The 14,907-nt window shown below is 56.7% G+C and overlaps 1 protein-coding gene across 4 annotated transcripts in view; it reads left to right on the forward strand.

Moving 5' to 3' along the window:
• Nucleotides 1-14,907, forward strand: part of PXDN (peroxidasin) — a 65,778-nt gene that overhangs the window by 32,825 nt on the left and 18,046 nt on the right. For all 4 annotated transcript variants that reach the window (XR_001918486.1, XR_001918487.1, XM_018052738.1 and 1 more), the window contains 10 exons: nt 1,557-1,628; nt 1,958-2,029; nt 4,735-4,904; nt 5,894-6,011; nt 6,382-6,551; nt 10,041-10,313; nt 11,575-11,691; nt 11,981-12,139; nt 12,770-12,882; nt 13,594-13,750. Coding sequence is in view for 2 of the 4 variants with exons in the window: in XM_018052738.1 (XP_017908227.1) it covers nt 1,557-1,628; nt 1,958-2,029; nt 4,735-4,904; nt 5,894-6,011; nt 6,382-6,551; nt 10,041-10,313; nt 11,575-11,691; nt 11,981-12,139; nt 12,770-12,882; nt 13,594-13,750 (1,421 nt within the window). In the remaining 2 variants the exon portion in view is untranslated. The remainder of the gene's footprint in view (nt 1-1,556; nt 1,629-1,957; nt 2,030-4,734; nt 4,905-5,893; nt 6,012-6,381; nt 6,552-10,040; nt 10,314-11,574; nt 11,692-11,980; nt 12,140-12,769; nt 12,883-13,593; nt 13,751-14,907) is intronic.

The raw sequence follows: 14,907 nt of genomic DNA on the forward strand, positions 1-14,907 counted from the left end.
AGGAGAGCAGGCTCAGGTCTGCCCCCAGCGTGTGGCCAGGCCCGGGCCTCCATGCCCCTCGGCTGAGGGCGGGGCTGGTGGGGGGCGGAGGCCTAGGCCCTGTCTGCCCAGCAGCTCTACCCTCTCAGGCCTTAAAGGAGGAGGGCAGGCCGGAGTTTAGACTTTCTTTAAGCGAATCGGTTGGTGGGGGGTCTCACTAATGGGCCCCGTGCACACGCCCCCCGCCCCGCGCCCAGGCTGGCCGAGGCCGTGGAGCCGGTGCACACGCAGAGCGGGGAGGCTCGTGAGGGGCTGCGGCCTCGGGTCGCCAGCTGCCTGGTGTCCTTCGTGCTGGTCTCTGCCCCTCCGTTGGAGCCACCCGGGCTCCCTGGAGGCCGCAGGCCGGTGTCAGGCACTATGTCGGGTGGGGCCCCCTTTCCTGCCCTGGGCCCGTTTCCTTTCTGTCGGGGATGGCCTTGAGGCAGCACCCACAGCTGGCTGCCTGCGGGGCCGGCTCGTGGGTTTTTAAACCCAGCTTCCATGTGGCCCCTTCTCTCCCTGTTGTCCTCGCCCAGGACTCACCCCGGGCCTGGCCGGCGGGCTTCCCGGTCAGCCCGGCTGGGCCTCTCACACTGACTGCTGGGAGCGCGTCCTCGGTAGTTAGGACGGAGCCCTCCTCCCCTGCCCGCCCTGAGGCCCCCACGCAGGCGGGGCGGGCGCTGGGTACAGCCCAGCCCCACCAGCCTGCCGGGGGAGGCAGCCCAGCAGCCTGGCACCCGCGCGGCCACTGTGTGTCCTCCCAGCGTCTGGCGGGGGGAGAGCGGACCCCGGCGGGCTAGCGTGTCAGGAGGGGCTCCTGCGGAGACACCCGTTAGAAGGTGACTTAGCCGTTCTTCTGAGGGAAAAACCCTCCGGCTTTCACAGTGAGAAGAGCAGTACTCAGGGAAACCAGAAGAACTCCGTTGTACGGAAACCGTGTCCGTTGTAGAAAGCGAGGGCTCGTCTCGTGTGGATGGCGTCTGGGCGCTGAGGCTCTGTGCAGCCCAGGGGCGTTTGAGGAGGCTCAGTGTCCGCTAGGGCAGCTTTCTTGTCTTATCTGTGTGGTGGTTGTTTTTGCAGCTGAGAAACAACGTTCCCAGTGCCCCCTTGAAGCGTGAGTTAGGCTCCTGAATCCGTCTGTGAGTTAGACGGTTGGAACGAAGGTGTTCACGTACCTGCGTGTGGGGTGAGGTGAAGATTCTGTTGGGTTTTCTAGAAAGGTCCGTGTCTGTGGAGCTGGGCATCCCTGGTCCCGCCCCCGTGGCTGGGGAAGAGGCCCAGTGGGCAAGCTAGACCCATCCTCTCACCGCTCCGTCCCCATGTAAGGTCTGTGCCCAGTTTTCCGCAGCCTTTAACCTTCCTGCTGGATGACTTCATTTGATCTGCATACAACGTAGGAGCTCTAGAGAGTTATCTATTGATGTGTGGATTCAAATGACTTAGAGAAAACGTGTGTTCAGCGAAACTCTGTAGCCCTGTAGAAACACAGAATTGCTTACAACTTGTTTCTTGTCCCCCTTTTTTGAAAACTTCTCTAGATACCTGCACTTCAATCAGATAGAAACTTTGGACCCGGAGTCATTTCAGCATCTGCCGAAGCTGGAGAGGCTGTAAGTCCTGTCTGCCTCCTGCGGTTCTGGAGCTCCTGGCTCAGCCCTTCCCCTGCGACAGAGAGAGCACCTCCCCTGTCCAAACTCTGGGCCATCTCAGCAGGGAATCTGTGCTTCTCCCCTGACAGCCCGGGAGTGGAACAGCGCTGAGATGGGGGGGTGTGGTTATTGTCTCTTCTCAGTGGCATTGCTCCCAAGTTCATGTGTATTAAGCAAAGGCAGTCGCCAGGTGCTCTTTAAAAGCTGATTCTTTTGGCTGTGTGTACTCTCTTCTGCATGTCTGAGCAGTATTTTAAAGGCTCTCTTTGGTTTATTGTCTCTTTCAACAGGTTTTTACATAACAACCGAATTACACATTTGGTTCCGGGGACATTTAATCACTTGGAATCTATGAAAAGATTGTAAGTATGCTGACCTTTATGCTGTCTTTCCAGCAAAGACGGCTTCTCCATGCCATGCATTTAGCTCCCTTTTCACTGGGTGTTTCGAGGATTTCATCACATTCTGGGTGTGACTCAGGAAGGGAGGGTGGAGTAAACCATCAGAGCCACAACCCAGACCTAGCTGACTCAGGAAACGTGGCCTCAGGTTAACACATTAGGCAAGTAAGACTATCTTAAAAATCAATTTTAAATGCTTCAAATTAGTTTTTAATTCCATGTTGACATATTTTAGTGATGGAACTAAAATCTGCCTAGAGAGAATCTCTAAGCTATATGCCATTCCTTTTCTTTAGGCGGGCACACAACTGAATTCCGTCCATTTTCAGATCTCTGAAAAGAAGCTATCTTCACACTGATCACTACTGACAGGACCAGTGACAGGCTGAGGGGTTCTGACCGGACCGAGGGGTTCTGACCGGACCGAGGACTTCTGATAGAACTGAGATGTTCTCACAGAACCGATGACAGACCAAGGCGTTCTGACAGGACCGAGGAGTTCTGACTGGACCGAGGAGTTCTGACCGGACCGAGGACAAAACCAAGGAGTTCTGACTGGACTGAGAAGTTCTGACCAGACTGAGGACAAGACCGAGGAGTTCTGACAGGACCGAGGAGTTCTGACTGGACCGAGGAGTTCTGACTGGACCGAGGAGTTCTGACTGGACTGAGAAGTTCTGACCGGACTGAGGACAAGACCGAGGGGTTCTGACAGGACCAAGGAGTTCTGACAGGACTGAGGACTTCTGATAGAACTGAGATGTTCTCACAGAACCGATGACAGACCAAGGCGTTCTGACAGGACCGAGGAGTTCTGACTGGACCGAGGAGTTCTGACCGGACCGAGGACAAAACCAAGGAGTTCTGACTGGACTGAGAAGTTCTGACCAGACTGAGGACAAGACCGAGGAGTTCTGACAGGACCGAGGAGTTCTGACTGGACCGAGGAGTTCTGACTGGACCGAGGAGTTCTGACTGGACTGAGGAGTTCTGACAGGACCGAGGAATTCTGACAGGACCGAGGACAAAACCAAGGAGTTCTGACTGGACTGAGAAGTTCTGACCAGACTGAGGACAAGACCGAGGAGTTCTGACAGGACCGAGGAGTTCTGACCGGACCGAGCGGTTCTGACAGGACCGAGGACAGGCCGAGGGGCTCTGGTGCTGGTGGAAGACGCTGACTTGCGTCTTGCGTGTGTCTCTCTGCGGCCTTGGCGGCCGTTGTTCCTCAGTTAGACGTTACTGAGTGTGAACAATGAGCGAGGCTTGAGAAAGAGATAGAAAAGTCGCTGCCGAACCCGGACCCAGAGTGGCTTCTGTTCTCTCCTCAGTGAAGTAAGGCACAGCTTTCCTCACAATTTACAGTCTGTTTCTTTAGGATAAAGAAGATAAAGTAATCTCTAGCCAAACGTCAAGCTGCATCCTAGGGTGGCGGATAAGATAGCTGCTGCCTCTCTGACAGATAAGAGCGCAGGGAAGAGGCTGCCGGGCGTTACCTGGACGGGTCAGGGCAGACGGTGCCTTCCTGAGTCCGGCCCAGGCTGGCCGGGCTCTGTCCCCCGCCTTCTTTCTGCCCCTCGGTTCCGCCCTCTGGGTCCTGGCCTCTGCCCGTCTGGGACACACCTCAGACTTCTCGGCTCCGTCGAGTTCCCCCCGACCCCCAGGTGGCCGAGGGGAGCTTGCAGCCGGGGGCTTCCGGCCAGTGTCACCCACTTGGGCCCACCTGCCCACCCACTATCCCCAGGGCCCGTCCTCAGCACAGAGGTCCTGGTGTTTTCCGAGTGGGGCTGAGGTGTCAGCGGGCACCGGGCAGGTCCCTGTTGCGGGGGGAGCTCTGGCGGGTCTGCGTGGAGCCCCTTAGACCCCGCTGGCCGCACTCATCAGAGCTGACCGTCTGGAGAGGGGCCAGCCTTACCTGCCGCTCCCCCCACCCCGAGCCAGCCTCAGAGAGACTCTGGAGGGAGGTGTGACGTTGGGCTGGGCTCCCGGAGCCCTGGCCCGTGGGGGTGCTGAGTGGACGCCTGCGGGCAGCCCCCCAGCTCTGGTCCCAGGGGCCCCCTGCCCAGCGTGGCCAGCCTGCAGCTGGGGCCTGAGCAGGGCTGGTTTCTGGCCTCTCGCCAGCACGTGTCGGGTCAGGCAGCCGTGGCTTCTGGTCCCCCTGTTACCCCCTCACCTTGGGCTCCATCGTCCCGAGGGCGGAGGCGACACCCTGCCTGTTCCACTTGGGAGGGCTGTGTCCACCTTCACGGGCCCCCTCCCCGCGGGCTTGCAGGACCGTTCAGCCCCTGAGAGGTGCCCCTCGGGGGTGTCGGCCATGTGAGGCAATCCCGGAAGACGGCGCGGGTGGTGCTGGGTTTGGGGGTTCCCACGTTACCGTCTCACACAGGCTCCCGTCCTGCCCCGGCTCCGCCGGCCCACGTTGGCCCTGCGTCCACCCTGCATCTCGCGCCTTCGCTCGCTCTCGGCTCCGCCCTTCAGTGTGTCCCTTGGGCTCCCTGCCCCCCGGCTCTGGTTCTGCCGAGTGTGGGTCCCGCCGGGTTGCGTCCTGGTCGGGCAGGACCTGCTCAGATGCCGTCGTCTGCAGCCCCCACACCGCAGGTCCGTCTGGGCTGGGTCGGCCCTGCGCGTCCACGTCCCACGTCTCACGCGCGGCCTCCTTCTTGCAGGCGCCTGGACTCCAACGCACTTCGCTGTGACTGTGAGATCCTGTGGCTGGCAGACCTGCTGAAGGGCTACGCGCGGTCAGGAAACGCCCAGGCCGCGGCCACCTGTGAGTATCCCAGGCGCATCCAGGGCCGGTCGGTGGCCACCATCACCCCGGAGGAGCTGGACTGTGGTGAGTGCCTCTGGAGGGCGGGGCGCCTGCAGCCCTGTGTCCGTCTGGCCCTGGGGACCCCACGAAGCGAGTCTGGGTGGGCCTCACCGGTCCCTACTGCAGAGTCTGTCTCTGCAGTACCTGTAGGAAACTATTTGAAATAAATGTGGGTTTCATTGTCAGGTTTCCCTGCAAAAAAAAAGCAACATGAAATGCATCAGGCCCTCTGTTGCTCCTTCCGACCATCTGCCTTTAGAGGCTGCAGCTGCCAGGCTGCGGGGCCCGTGGTGGGAGGGGGCGGCTCCTGGGGAAGGGGGGCTGCTGGCTGGCTGGGAGCTGTCCGCCTCCTGCGTCTGGATCTGGGCGGTGGCCACTCGGGGTGGATGAGGCTGGGCTCATCCAGCCGATTGCCCTGTGGGTGCATGACCCCTCACCACAAACACAAGAAAAGAAGCAGTCAGACCCCACAGGGCAGAATCTCCCACGTAAGTCAGTGCCAAGGAACTCAGCTCCTCGGTGTACCACGCCGTTGGAGTGGGAAGATCGGCTTCTCCAGAGCATCATCTTTATATTCATATATTAAAACCAGAATCAACTGCAGTCGAAAGTCACGCCATTTCTTGGTAACGCAGCAGTTACATCACTCAGCTGGCCACCGTTTGTGACCTTTTATGGATGATCCCTTTGCAGGCGGGCTCCTGGCCCTTGGTGTGTGCAGGGGACTGATTTCAGCCCTGGGGCTGCCCTGTGGCCTCTCCGCGTCCTGCCCTCATTGGTGAGGGCTGGTCCAGTGGCAGGGGTCCCGCAGTGGGCCTCAGGTCCTGGAAACGCTGTGTGGTTCGGCTCTAACACCGTCCTCTCCGTGGAGAAGCCCACTGGCTGTTCTCATGGGAGAGTTTTTGGTTTGAACATGTGTGATTTTCTCTCGAACCAAAGGGGCTTGCTCTGGGTTCTTGTTCGCACGGTGGTTTAGGACCAAGACAAGAGGGTCTGCTTCTCTTTTGGCGCAGAAAGGCCGCGGATCACGTCAGAGCCGCAGGATGCCGACGTCACCCTGGGCAACACCGTCTTCTTCACCTGCAGGGCTGAGGGCAACCCCAAGCCCGAGATCATCTGGCTGCGGAACAAGTGAGTGCTTCTGGGCAGGGTGCTGGGCGCTGGGTCCTAGACGCTGGGCAGGGTGCTGGGTGCTGGGTCCTAGACGTTGGGCAGGGTGCTGGGCGCTGGGTCCTAGATGTCGGGCAGGGTGCTGGGCGCTGGGTCCCAGCCGTCAGGGGTGCTGGGCACTGGGTCCCAGCCATCCCAGTGCCCCAGAAGCTCCGGGGTGCCTGCCCACCCTGACCTTTCCTGCTCCTCCCCTGGAGGGAACGCAAAGACTCTGGCGCCTCAAGTGCTCTGTGCCTCGAGGCCAGGGTCCCTGGGCCGGGACCAGACACCTGCGGAGGACTGGTGTTTCCTGTGCTTTGGGGGCCTGAGCCAGCCGGGCCTGTCGTTACAGCAATGAGCTGAGCATGAAGACGGATTCCCGCTTGAACTTGCTGGATGACGGGACCCTCATGATCCAGAACACACGGGAGACGGACCAGGGCATCTACCAGTGCATGGCGAAGAACGTGGCTGGGGAGGTGAAGACGCAGGAGGTGACCCTCAGGTACTTCCGGTCTCCAGGTAGGCACAGAGCTCCTCAGACACTCAGCACCCCGAATCCCCTTCCTCCCTCCCGCCCCCCTCTCTCTTTGCACCTGGTGGCGAGGGACAGACACCAGCGTCCCGGCTGGAGCGCCAGCAGCAGGGTCAGCTCAGGGTCACAGGTGACCCCCGACCGTTGCTCTGGCCCACCGCCAACCCTTAACCCAGGTGGTCACTCAGAGTGGCTGTGGGTAGCCGCTGCTGGGATCGCTGTCCAGAGGGCTGTGGGCGCCTGGGAGACAAGTGTCCCCGCCTGATGCCTCCGCTCACCAAGGGCATCTCACTGGCTGCCTCTGGCAGCGGTCTTGCTCCTGTGCTACAGGCCTTGGCTGCTTTAAAAGAAACCCCAGATCTGAATTTTGGTGCAAAATTCCCATATCTAAGATATTGGTACCTGATTTGAAAAGACAGTTGGAGCCAAAGGAAGCACAGCTGTGTCCTTGGATTGGCCTGGGCCACACCAGGTCACAGACCCCACTCTTGTCCGAGTGTTGACCCTGGGGACTTTGGCCGGAAGAGGAGCTGGCCCTTGGAGAAGAGCCGGGGGTGGCCCTGGTCCCTGGGCCGCAGGACACAGCACAGGTGGCCGTGGTGCCTCCGCGGCTCTGGGTCATCCTCGTGTGAGCGCGCCTGGTCTCTGTTTCTCTCGTGCGGTGGGATGCAGGGCCTTGCAGCACCCTCGGCGGCAGGATGAATGATTTCTGCGTTTCTTTGTTTAGAGTCTTACTATGAGAACTTTGTATGCCTCAGTATATCCCAGCAGAGACATAGTCCAGATTTACTGATGAATGAGAATCCCCAGCTCTCAAACACCAGTTCAGAGGAATGCGCAGGACAGATAACTGCAGCCAAGTCGAATCCCTTTAATCCCAGCTTCCCCGAGTGGAACAAGGCGTCCAGGATCTCTGCAGAGCCGCATGGCTGAGTCTGCCAGACACGACAGGGCTCCTGGTCACGAAGGAGCTTGTGCTTTGCTTGTAAGGACCAGGGAGGCCCGTGTAATGTTGATCGGAGTGGAGCAGTGCTGGAGGTGCGCGTCGGAACAGAGGGGACGGCAGGTCGTGAGCAGCGCAAGTCCTTAGCGCAGGGGCCGCTGATCCCTGGATGGGAATAGTAGAGTCTCTCTCTGGCCCGAGAGTTCCAAATCTAACCTCTTTTGATCTGAATTTTCATTTGTTTCTCGGGAACAAGAGCCTTCCTTAGTACACCAGCCTGAGCTTGTTGGCCTTGCTCCCAGAAATGCACGTGAAGGGTCTCCTACAGGGGGATGGGAAGGTCACTGCAGACCAAGCGGTCAGCCAGGGGCAGCCAGCCGGCTTGGACCAGGGGCTGCCCAGCCTGGACCACTGCCTGGTTTTACGAGATCTTTACACTAAGAATGTGTTTCACCTTTTTTATGTGATTGAAAAAACTTAAGAATAGCATTTTAGAATACATGATAATGAAATGAACTTCAGACTTCAGTGTCTATTGATTAAGTCTTTTTTGGAACATAATCACACTCAAAGATTTATGGCCTGAAAAGCCCAAAATACATGGGCTGTGCCCCTTTATGGAATTCTGCCAGTCCTATGATACAGACGATGATGGACCCATAAGTAAGTCTCCATGAGTTACAAAGGGGTAAATGTTCTTTATCTATTTTGAAGCTCTGTTATTAGGGGCATATAAGTCCACTGAGTTTATCTTCCTCATTAATTAAACTTTGATTATTAACCCTTTCACCTCTGTCAGTGTTTTTTGCCTTAAGATTGATCTGATTTTATACAGAGGCAACCATTTTTCTTTTAATTAGTGTTTATCACCTGTACCTTTCCCACCATTTTGCTCTGCTCTGAACTGTCACAGAATCTCAAATAACATTATAATCAATATATAAAATCCTCTTCAACCCTATGAGTTGTTCAGTAAGTGGAATAGATGAAGACGGTAAGTAGCTTTCGGCTAGATAGATCAAGGTTTGTAAACAAAGAAGTTACAAAAAGATTACATATTTTTGGAGGGTTTTGGGTTGGAAAATTGTGGATAAGGACGTCAGCCCAAAGAAACGGCGCAGTAATAAGTCCTTTTTAAACAACATGTATTGTTCTATAAGCTTACTGAAAGGTTGTTGTTGAATCACGACGCCGGGATTCTTGGCCCCCGGAGGAGAAGAATTCAATCTGGGGCCAGAGACGAGGCTTGATCGCTCAGAGCTTTTGTGTAACAAAGTATAAAGTATTAAAGGAGATAGAGAAAGCTTCTGACATAGGCATCAGAAGGGGGCAGAAAGAGTACCCCCTGCTAGTCTTTAGCTGGATGTTATATAGTCACCAGCAGCCTGTTAGTGAAAGAAAGGACTGTCTCAAAACTCAGAATGGCACCAGGCCCCTCACCCATAAGATGTATTTTGGGGTAATCTTGGCTCCAAATGGTTCATCTTGGGCCATAAAAGGATTTGCTTGAATCTTGAAGAAGGGCAGAGCACCATACAAATAGTGTCGTTTACACAGATTAGAGGAACAATATCAGAGTATAGCATACTGGTTTATCAAGTAGGTTCTGAGCCAAAAGGCGAACCGACTCGTAAATGCGTAGCACATTAGCATAGCCTAAGATAAGCATTTCCATAAGAAAAAGGCAATGGTTAACTTCAAGTGAAACCAGGTGTCGTTATGCAACACAGAATTTTAAGAGAAACCTCCTTTTAAATTTGTATAGAGAAGGAAAAAAAATATTGCTAGTTTGTTTCTTCCTGCCACTTAAGGGAGATAAAAATGTCTGATGCTTGCAGGCTGTTTCCTCCATTTGAAGACCCCTGGCCCTCCTGCCTGTTACCCTCTCATTATTAAAATACCCACGGGGTAAAGTCCCAGCAGGGTGATTTCTGGGCGGATGGTGAGTGAGTTTCCAGGTTTGATGTGCGCGGCCATGTCTGTCCTGGTGGACGAGGCAGTCTGTGCTCCTGACATGTTAGAAACATGTTTCGTTTTTGTACATACTCATCTCAAGAGCTCAGTAATAAATGTCTGGATTTTTTTTCTGGATTTAGAGTTGAAAACTATTATCACACTATACATTTGTATTTTCCTTCCTGTGAGGGAAATTTTTTTATTTCTGTATGTTCTAAATACCCTTTGAAAACAGTGTTTTATAACCAGTAAGAACTGCTAGCAAGGCTCACTTACTATCAAGACTGACAAAATGCTTCTAGAACCATCAAAAGTGAGATTGCGCCAGAATTCAGTCCATGTTTGAAAGAGGGACCGGCTCTGACTGGTCAGCCCTGCTGAGGCTGGCTTGACTTGACGCCGGGCACAGTCTTTGTGGTCTGCGCGTGCCTTTGAAAAGGAAAGGGGACGAAGCCTGCAGCTGGGTTGAATTGCTTCTACTCGTTTTAGACGTCAGTAGGTAGAGTGAGTAGGAAGCCCAAGCAGAAGCGTCTGCTACGCTGGAGGATGTTGATTCCGAATCTGTCTCCCACGGCAGCTCGCCCGGCGTTTGTAATCCAGCCCCAGAACACAGAGGTGCTGGTCGGGGAGGGTGTGACCTTGGAGTGCAGCGCCACGGGCCACCCCCCGCCGCAGATCACCTGGACCAGGGGCGACCGCAGCCCCGTGCCCACGGACCCTCGGGTGAGCATCACCCCGTCCGGCGGCCTCTATATCCAGAACGTGGAGCAGGAGGACAGCGGGGAGTACACCTGCTTCGCCTCCAACACTGTGGACAGCATCCACGCCACGGCCTTCATCATCGTCCAAGGTGAGGCCCGTCCGCGTGGAGCCCCGCCTTCCTGGCCTCCCTGACCTGCCCTGGAGCGGCCCCGGAGCTCCTCCTGGTATCCCCGTCCCAGAGCCTGCGCGTCTTCTCCCGTCCCCGCAGACCCTCCGTGGGACTGCTGACATGTTGATTTTCCGCCCGGAGGCATCAGGCGGTCAGGGCTCTGTTTTTCTGCTGTGTTCTCCACGTGAATGTAGATGAGCGTGCCAGTTCACTGTTGTCTGGAAGTCTGGCACACATCTTGGAATTTCCTTAGGGTCGATTTCTGAACTGGGAGTCTGAGAGTATATATAGTTCTAAGACTTATGTGTTTCCAGAGTCCTTAACTGGCTATGAGTTTGTGAATAGTTTCCAAATTTAATCGCAAAGTGGGACTTTGGTTGACAAGTGCGAGAACGGCACAGGAGTGTGAATGCAGAAAGCGAGCTTTCCCTCCTCCTGCCTCCTCACCAGCTTTCCCAGCCTCCGGCAGACGCAGACTCACTGGAAGCTGGTGACTTTTCCTCTGCTCCCTGGCTCTTTCTTTGCGTGTGTGGCCATACAGTCACGTTGTTTGGTTTTGATTGTGGCTGCTGTGTGTGTGCTGAGTCGTTTCAGTCGGGTCCGGCTCTTTGTGACCCCGTGGACTCTAGCTCACCAGGTCCTCTGTCCCTGGGATTCTCCAGGCCAGAATCCTGGAGGGAGTTGCCATACTCTCCTCCAGGGAACCCTGCTGACCCAGGGGCTGAGCCCCCGCCTCCTGAGTCTCCCGCATCGGCAGGCCGTTTCTTTACCCCTAGCGCCGCCTGGGAAGTTGGCTTGTTGCTTTTATGAAAATGGAGTTATGTGGGATACATTTATCTGTAATTTCCTTTTGTGTCTCTCACCCAGTAATAATGGCGTGACTCCTGGCACGCACACAGTTGTGCTAGATGACATTTTACCCACGTGCAAGCACATTGGTTTAGGCTGAGGAGGTGAATCCGGGCCCCTTGCCGGAGCTGAGGCTGGCCGTCAGCGAGTCCTGTGCTGCTGGACTAGCAGTGTCCGCACACGTGGCCGCGTGATGCTGAGAAGCACCCGGGGTGTGGTCTTCTTCCTGCTCCGCATCCTTTTCTCTGGCCTCTTCCTCCCGCCCTGGGATGCCGCGCCAGCAGAGGGGTCCTGGTGGGCCCTGGGGGCGGCCTCGCTCCGGGGAGGAGACTGGCTTTTCGCCCCAGAGCTGTCCCCTAAATGCCTGTTTCTGTGTCTTTCCCCCCGTAAGCGCTTCCTCAGTTCACCGTGACGCCCCAGGACAGGGCTGTCATCGAGGGCCAGACGGTTGAGTTCCACTGCGAGGCAAAGGGCTACCCACAGCCTGTCATCGCCTGGACCAAAGGAGGTGAGTGGCCTGCAGGGCAGTGACCCTCTCTGCCCCCCATTACTCCCTGGGGCACGGTGCCCTGGGCAGGCCGCAGCAGCGGAATCAGACGTGACCCAGTGCCGCGGCATGTCCAGCTGGACCTGTCCTCACCAAGGACCAGGGTGGCAGGCCTGTCTCTGGGAACACGGACCTGGGGACAGAAGCTTCTCAATCCTTCCGTCCCTCAGTCAGGCCTCTGCCTGGCCCCGAGGAAGGCCAGGCTCTGTCCCTGCATCCGTGTCACTGAGAGCGCATCTCCACCTTGCAGGGAGCCAGCTGTCGGTGGACAGGCGCCACCTGGTCCTGTCGTCGGGGACGCTGAGGATCTTGGCCGTCGCCCTGCATGACCAGGGCCAGTACGAGTGCCAGGCCGTGAACATCATCGGCTCCCAGAGCGTCGCCGCACACCTGACCGTCCAGCCCCGAGGTAGGCGGTGGTTCCTCACTCTCCCCCAGGGGACCACCCCTGGACTTGCATCCGGAGGCCTCAGTCATAGCTGGAATCGTCCACGTCAGCTGTGGGGACCCTGCTCGTGGGGGGCGCGGGCATGGTGGGCGCCTGCAGTTCAGTGGGCTGTGCTTCCACTGCTAATTTGTGGCCCTGGGTCGTGGGTGGCCTGGCCTGGGGGAGGGGACTGGAGGCTCTGCCTGCAGAGTGTAGATAGGGGTTAGGGCCTGGGTCTGATCCAGCCAATGGGCTCTGGGTTTCCTTCCAGTCCTGAGCAGTCAGGACGGTGGATAACCCGTGAGTGGGACCGTCAGCTGGTGCCCTGCCTCCTTCCTCATCACCAGCTCCTGGGGGTCGAGGCCTTGGACTCGCATGTAGGGCAGGAGCCACATGGACAGGCGGGCCACTGCCCTGAGGCTGCCGCTCACGGGGAGGCTGGCAGCCCCAGAGGTCCTGTCCGGCTTCTTCTTGGCAGGAAACGGGGTTGCGGCCCGGCCACAGCGAGGGTGCTCAGTGCCCTGGGCCTGCCCCGATCGGGGGCGGGGCCTCTGCTGCAAACCTTGAACCGCCTGGGTTCTGTGCGTGGCAGCCCCTGTCCTTGCCTTGCAGTCACCCCGGTGTTCACCAGCGTCCCCAGGGACATGACGGTGGAGGTGGGCAGCAACGTGCAGCTGCCCTGCCGCCCCCAGGGCGAGCCGGAGCCCGCTGTCACCTGGAACAAGGTAGGGGCTGAGGCATCCAGACCTGCCTTCATGGGGGAGGCAGCCGACCTGAACAAGACAGACTCGGGACACTTGCCCGTACATGTCCTTCTCAGTGACAGAAGCGAAAACGAAGTCCCTCTCGCTAGGTCCTTGGTCCAACACTCGCTGGAGAGATTTTCTGGTGTCCCGTTTCACTGTGTTGTTCTTACTGAGCCCAGCACAGAAACGCTAGTCTGTGTTCAACTGTGAACAAATTGTTTAATACAAGCCACGTTCTTGGAGGTCGTGAAGTGGTTCCCTGGGAGGGAGGTGGGGTCCTCGGGGCCCTGATGCCTCTGCCTGCCTTGCTTCCTCCTCATCCTGGGAGGTCACCTGCCTTCCTCGGTGACACACACCTGCCCTGGCTGCTCCCACACGCTAGGTTCCCTGCCCTGCACCCCCAGCCCAGCACACATCCCACGAAGGTCGCCTTCTGTGCCCTGGGACCCTGCAGAGTCCACACAGCGAGGCTTGTGTCTCAGGCTTTCTGGGCCTTCCGCCAGCAGGCAAGAGGGACTCCTGCCCTCGAATCTGCACTGGGCAGAGTCGGCCCAGTGTCTGGCGGGCCTGAGAAGCGCCGTCAGGAGTGCTCCATTCGCGAGGCCCCGGCATGCGGTGCCCTTCCCCTAGGAGAGACCCCTCGGGTCCTTAGTCTGATTCCCACCGTCCTCTCCGCTTATTTTGCTCCAGGATGGGGTTCAGGTGACGGAAAGCGGGAAATTTCACATCAGCCGCGAGGGGTTCCTGACCATCCGCGACGTTGGGACTGCAGATGCTGGCCGCTACGAGTGCGTGGCCCGGAACACGATCGGGCAGGCGTCGGTCAGCATGGTGCTCAGCGTGAACGGTGAGGCTGCGGAGTGGAAGCCCCACGAGCTCGGAGGCCGTTAGAGGGCAGGGCACGTCCGCTTTGCAGAGAGGTCGGCGCGGCCCGGAGGCACAGCTGCGCCCCTCCACTGCCCTGGGCTCCGAGAGCGCTGTGGCGGCCCGCTTGGAGGGCCTCCCCGCTCTGGGTTTTGTAGTTGGTTTAGTGGTTGCCCAAACCCTCTCGAGTTCTGCAGCATGTAATTTGCAGCCACCGTTTGGCAGAAGCACAGGCGCAGCTCCTGCTGTGGAGTCTGGGCCTTCTGTCTGTTCTGAGCGTGTGTGGCCTCGTGTGGCCCTGGGGTGTGCTCAGCCTTCATCCGAAGCCCACGTGAGGGCAGGGACCACCCTCCTCCCCAGGTCTGGGCCTGGCGGGCCTGCTCTGTGCCGACTGGCAGGGCCTCTCCACCATCCCAGGGCTGCACACCTCGGGCGTGCTCCTGGGCTCCCAGCAAACAGGGTGAAATGCAAGCCTGTAGCTTTTCGTAAGTCTTACAGTTCCACCCAAACCTGCGCTTGGTAAGTTGAATTTGTTTTTTCCCAAGCAACAGTCATAGAAAAGTAATTCAAAAACATATTTACGTACTTTAGAAAAAAGGGTAAAGAAAATTCACTAAAATGTGGTTAGTTTGGAGATTGTGGGTGGGAGGTTATTTTTATATTTCTTGTGTAAGTAATCCATGTTAAAGCAACATTTTTCAAGTATAAGAAAAATGGAAAAAGCACCGTTGCATATATGGGTGCCCGTGGCTGCCTGCAGACAGCAGTAGAGGCGTATTTGCATGTCTCTTTTTTCATTTTTTCTTTTTTTTTTTAATGTTAAATGACCTTATTTTCCCATTATATTAGACTGGAGTGATTATAAATTAAATCAGTGAATTTCTGATTTAAAAACAAATTCAACTTAAGTCATTGGTAATAACGAAATGTTAGGTGATAAAATTATGTACGATTGTCCTGTCCGTTTGTCTGACTTGTGGCATTAGATGCATAAAATCTATAAAAATATTAGGTTCTAAACATCACCTAATGAGGGGGCTTCTGGTTCAAGATGGCAGAGGAGAAGGGTGTGTAGAGGATGTCGGCTCGTCTCCTCCTGTGGCGGCCGAACAGCCACTGATGGGAGAACACGGAGCCCAC

Source organism: Capra hircus, chromosome 8 (assembly GCF_001704415.2).
Source record: "Capra hircus breed San Clemente chromosome 8, ASM170441v1, whole genome shotgun sequence".
In the NCBI taxonomy this organism is placed as follows: domain Eukaryota; kingdom Metazoa; phylum Chordata; class Mammalia; order Artiodactyla; family Bovidae; genus Capra; species Capra hircus.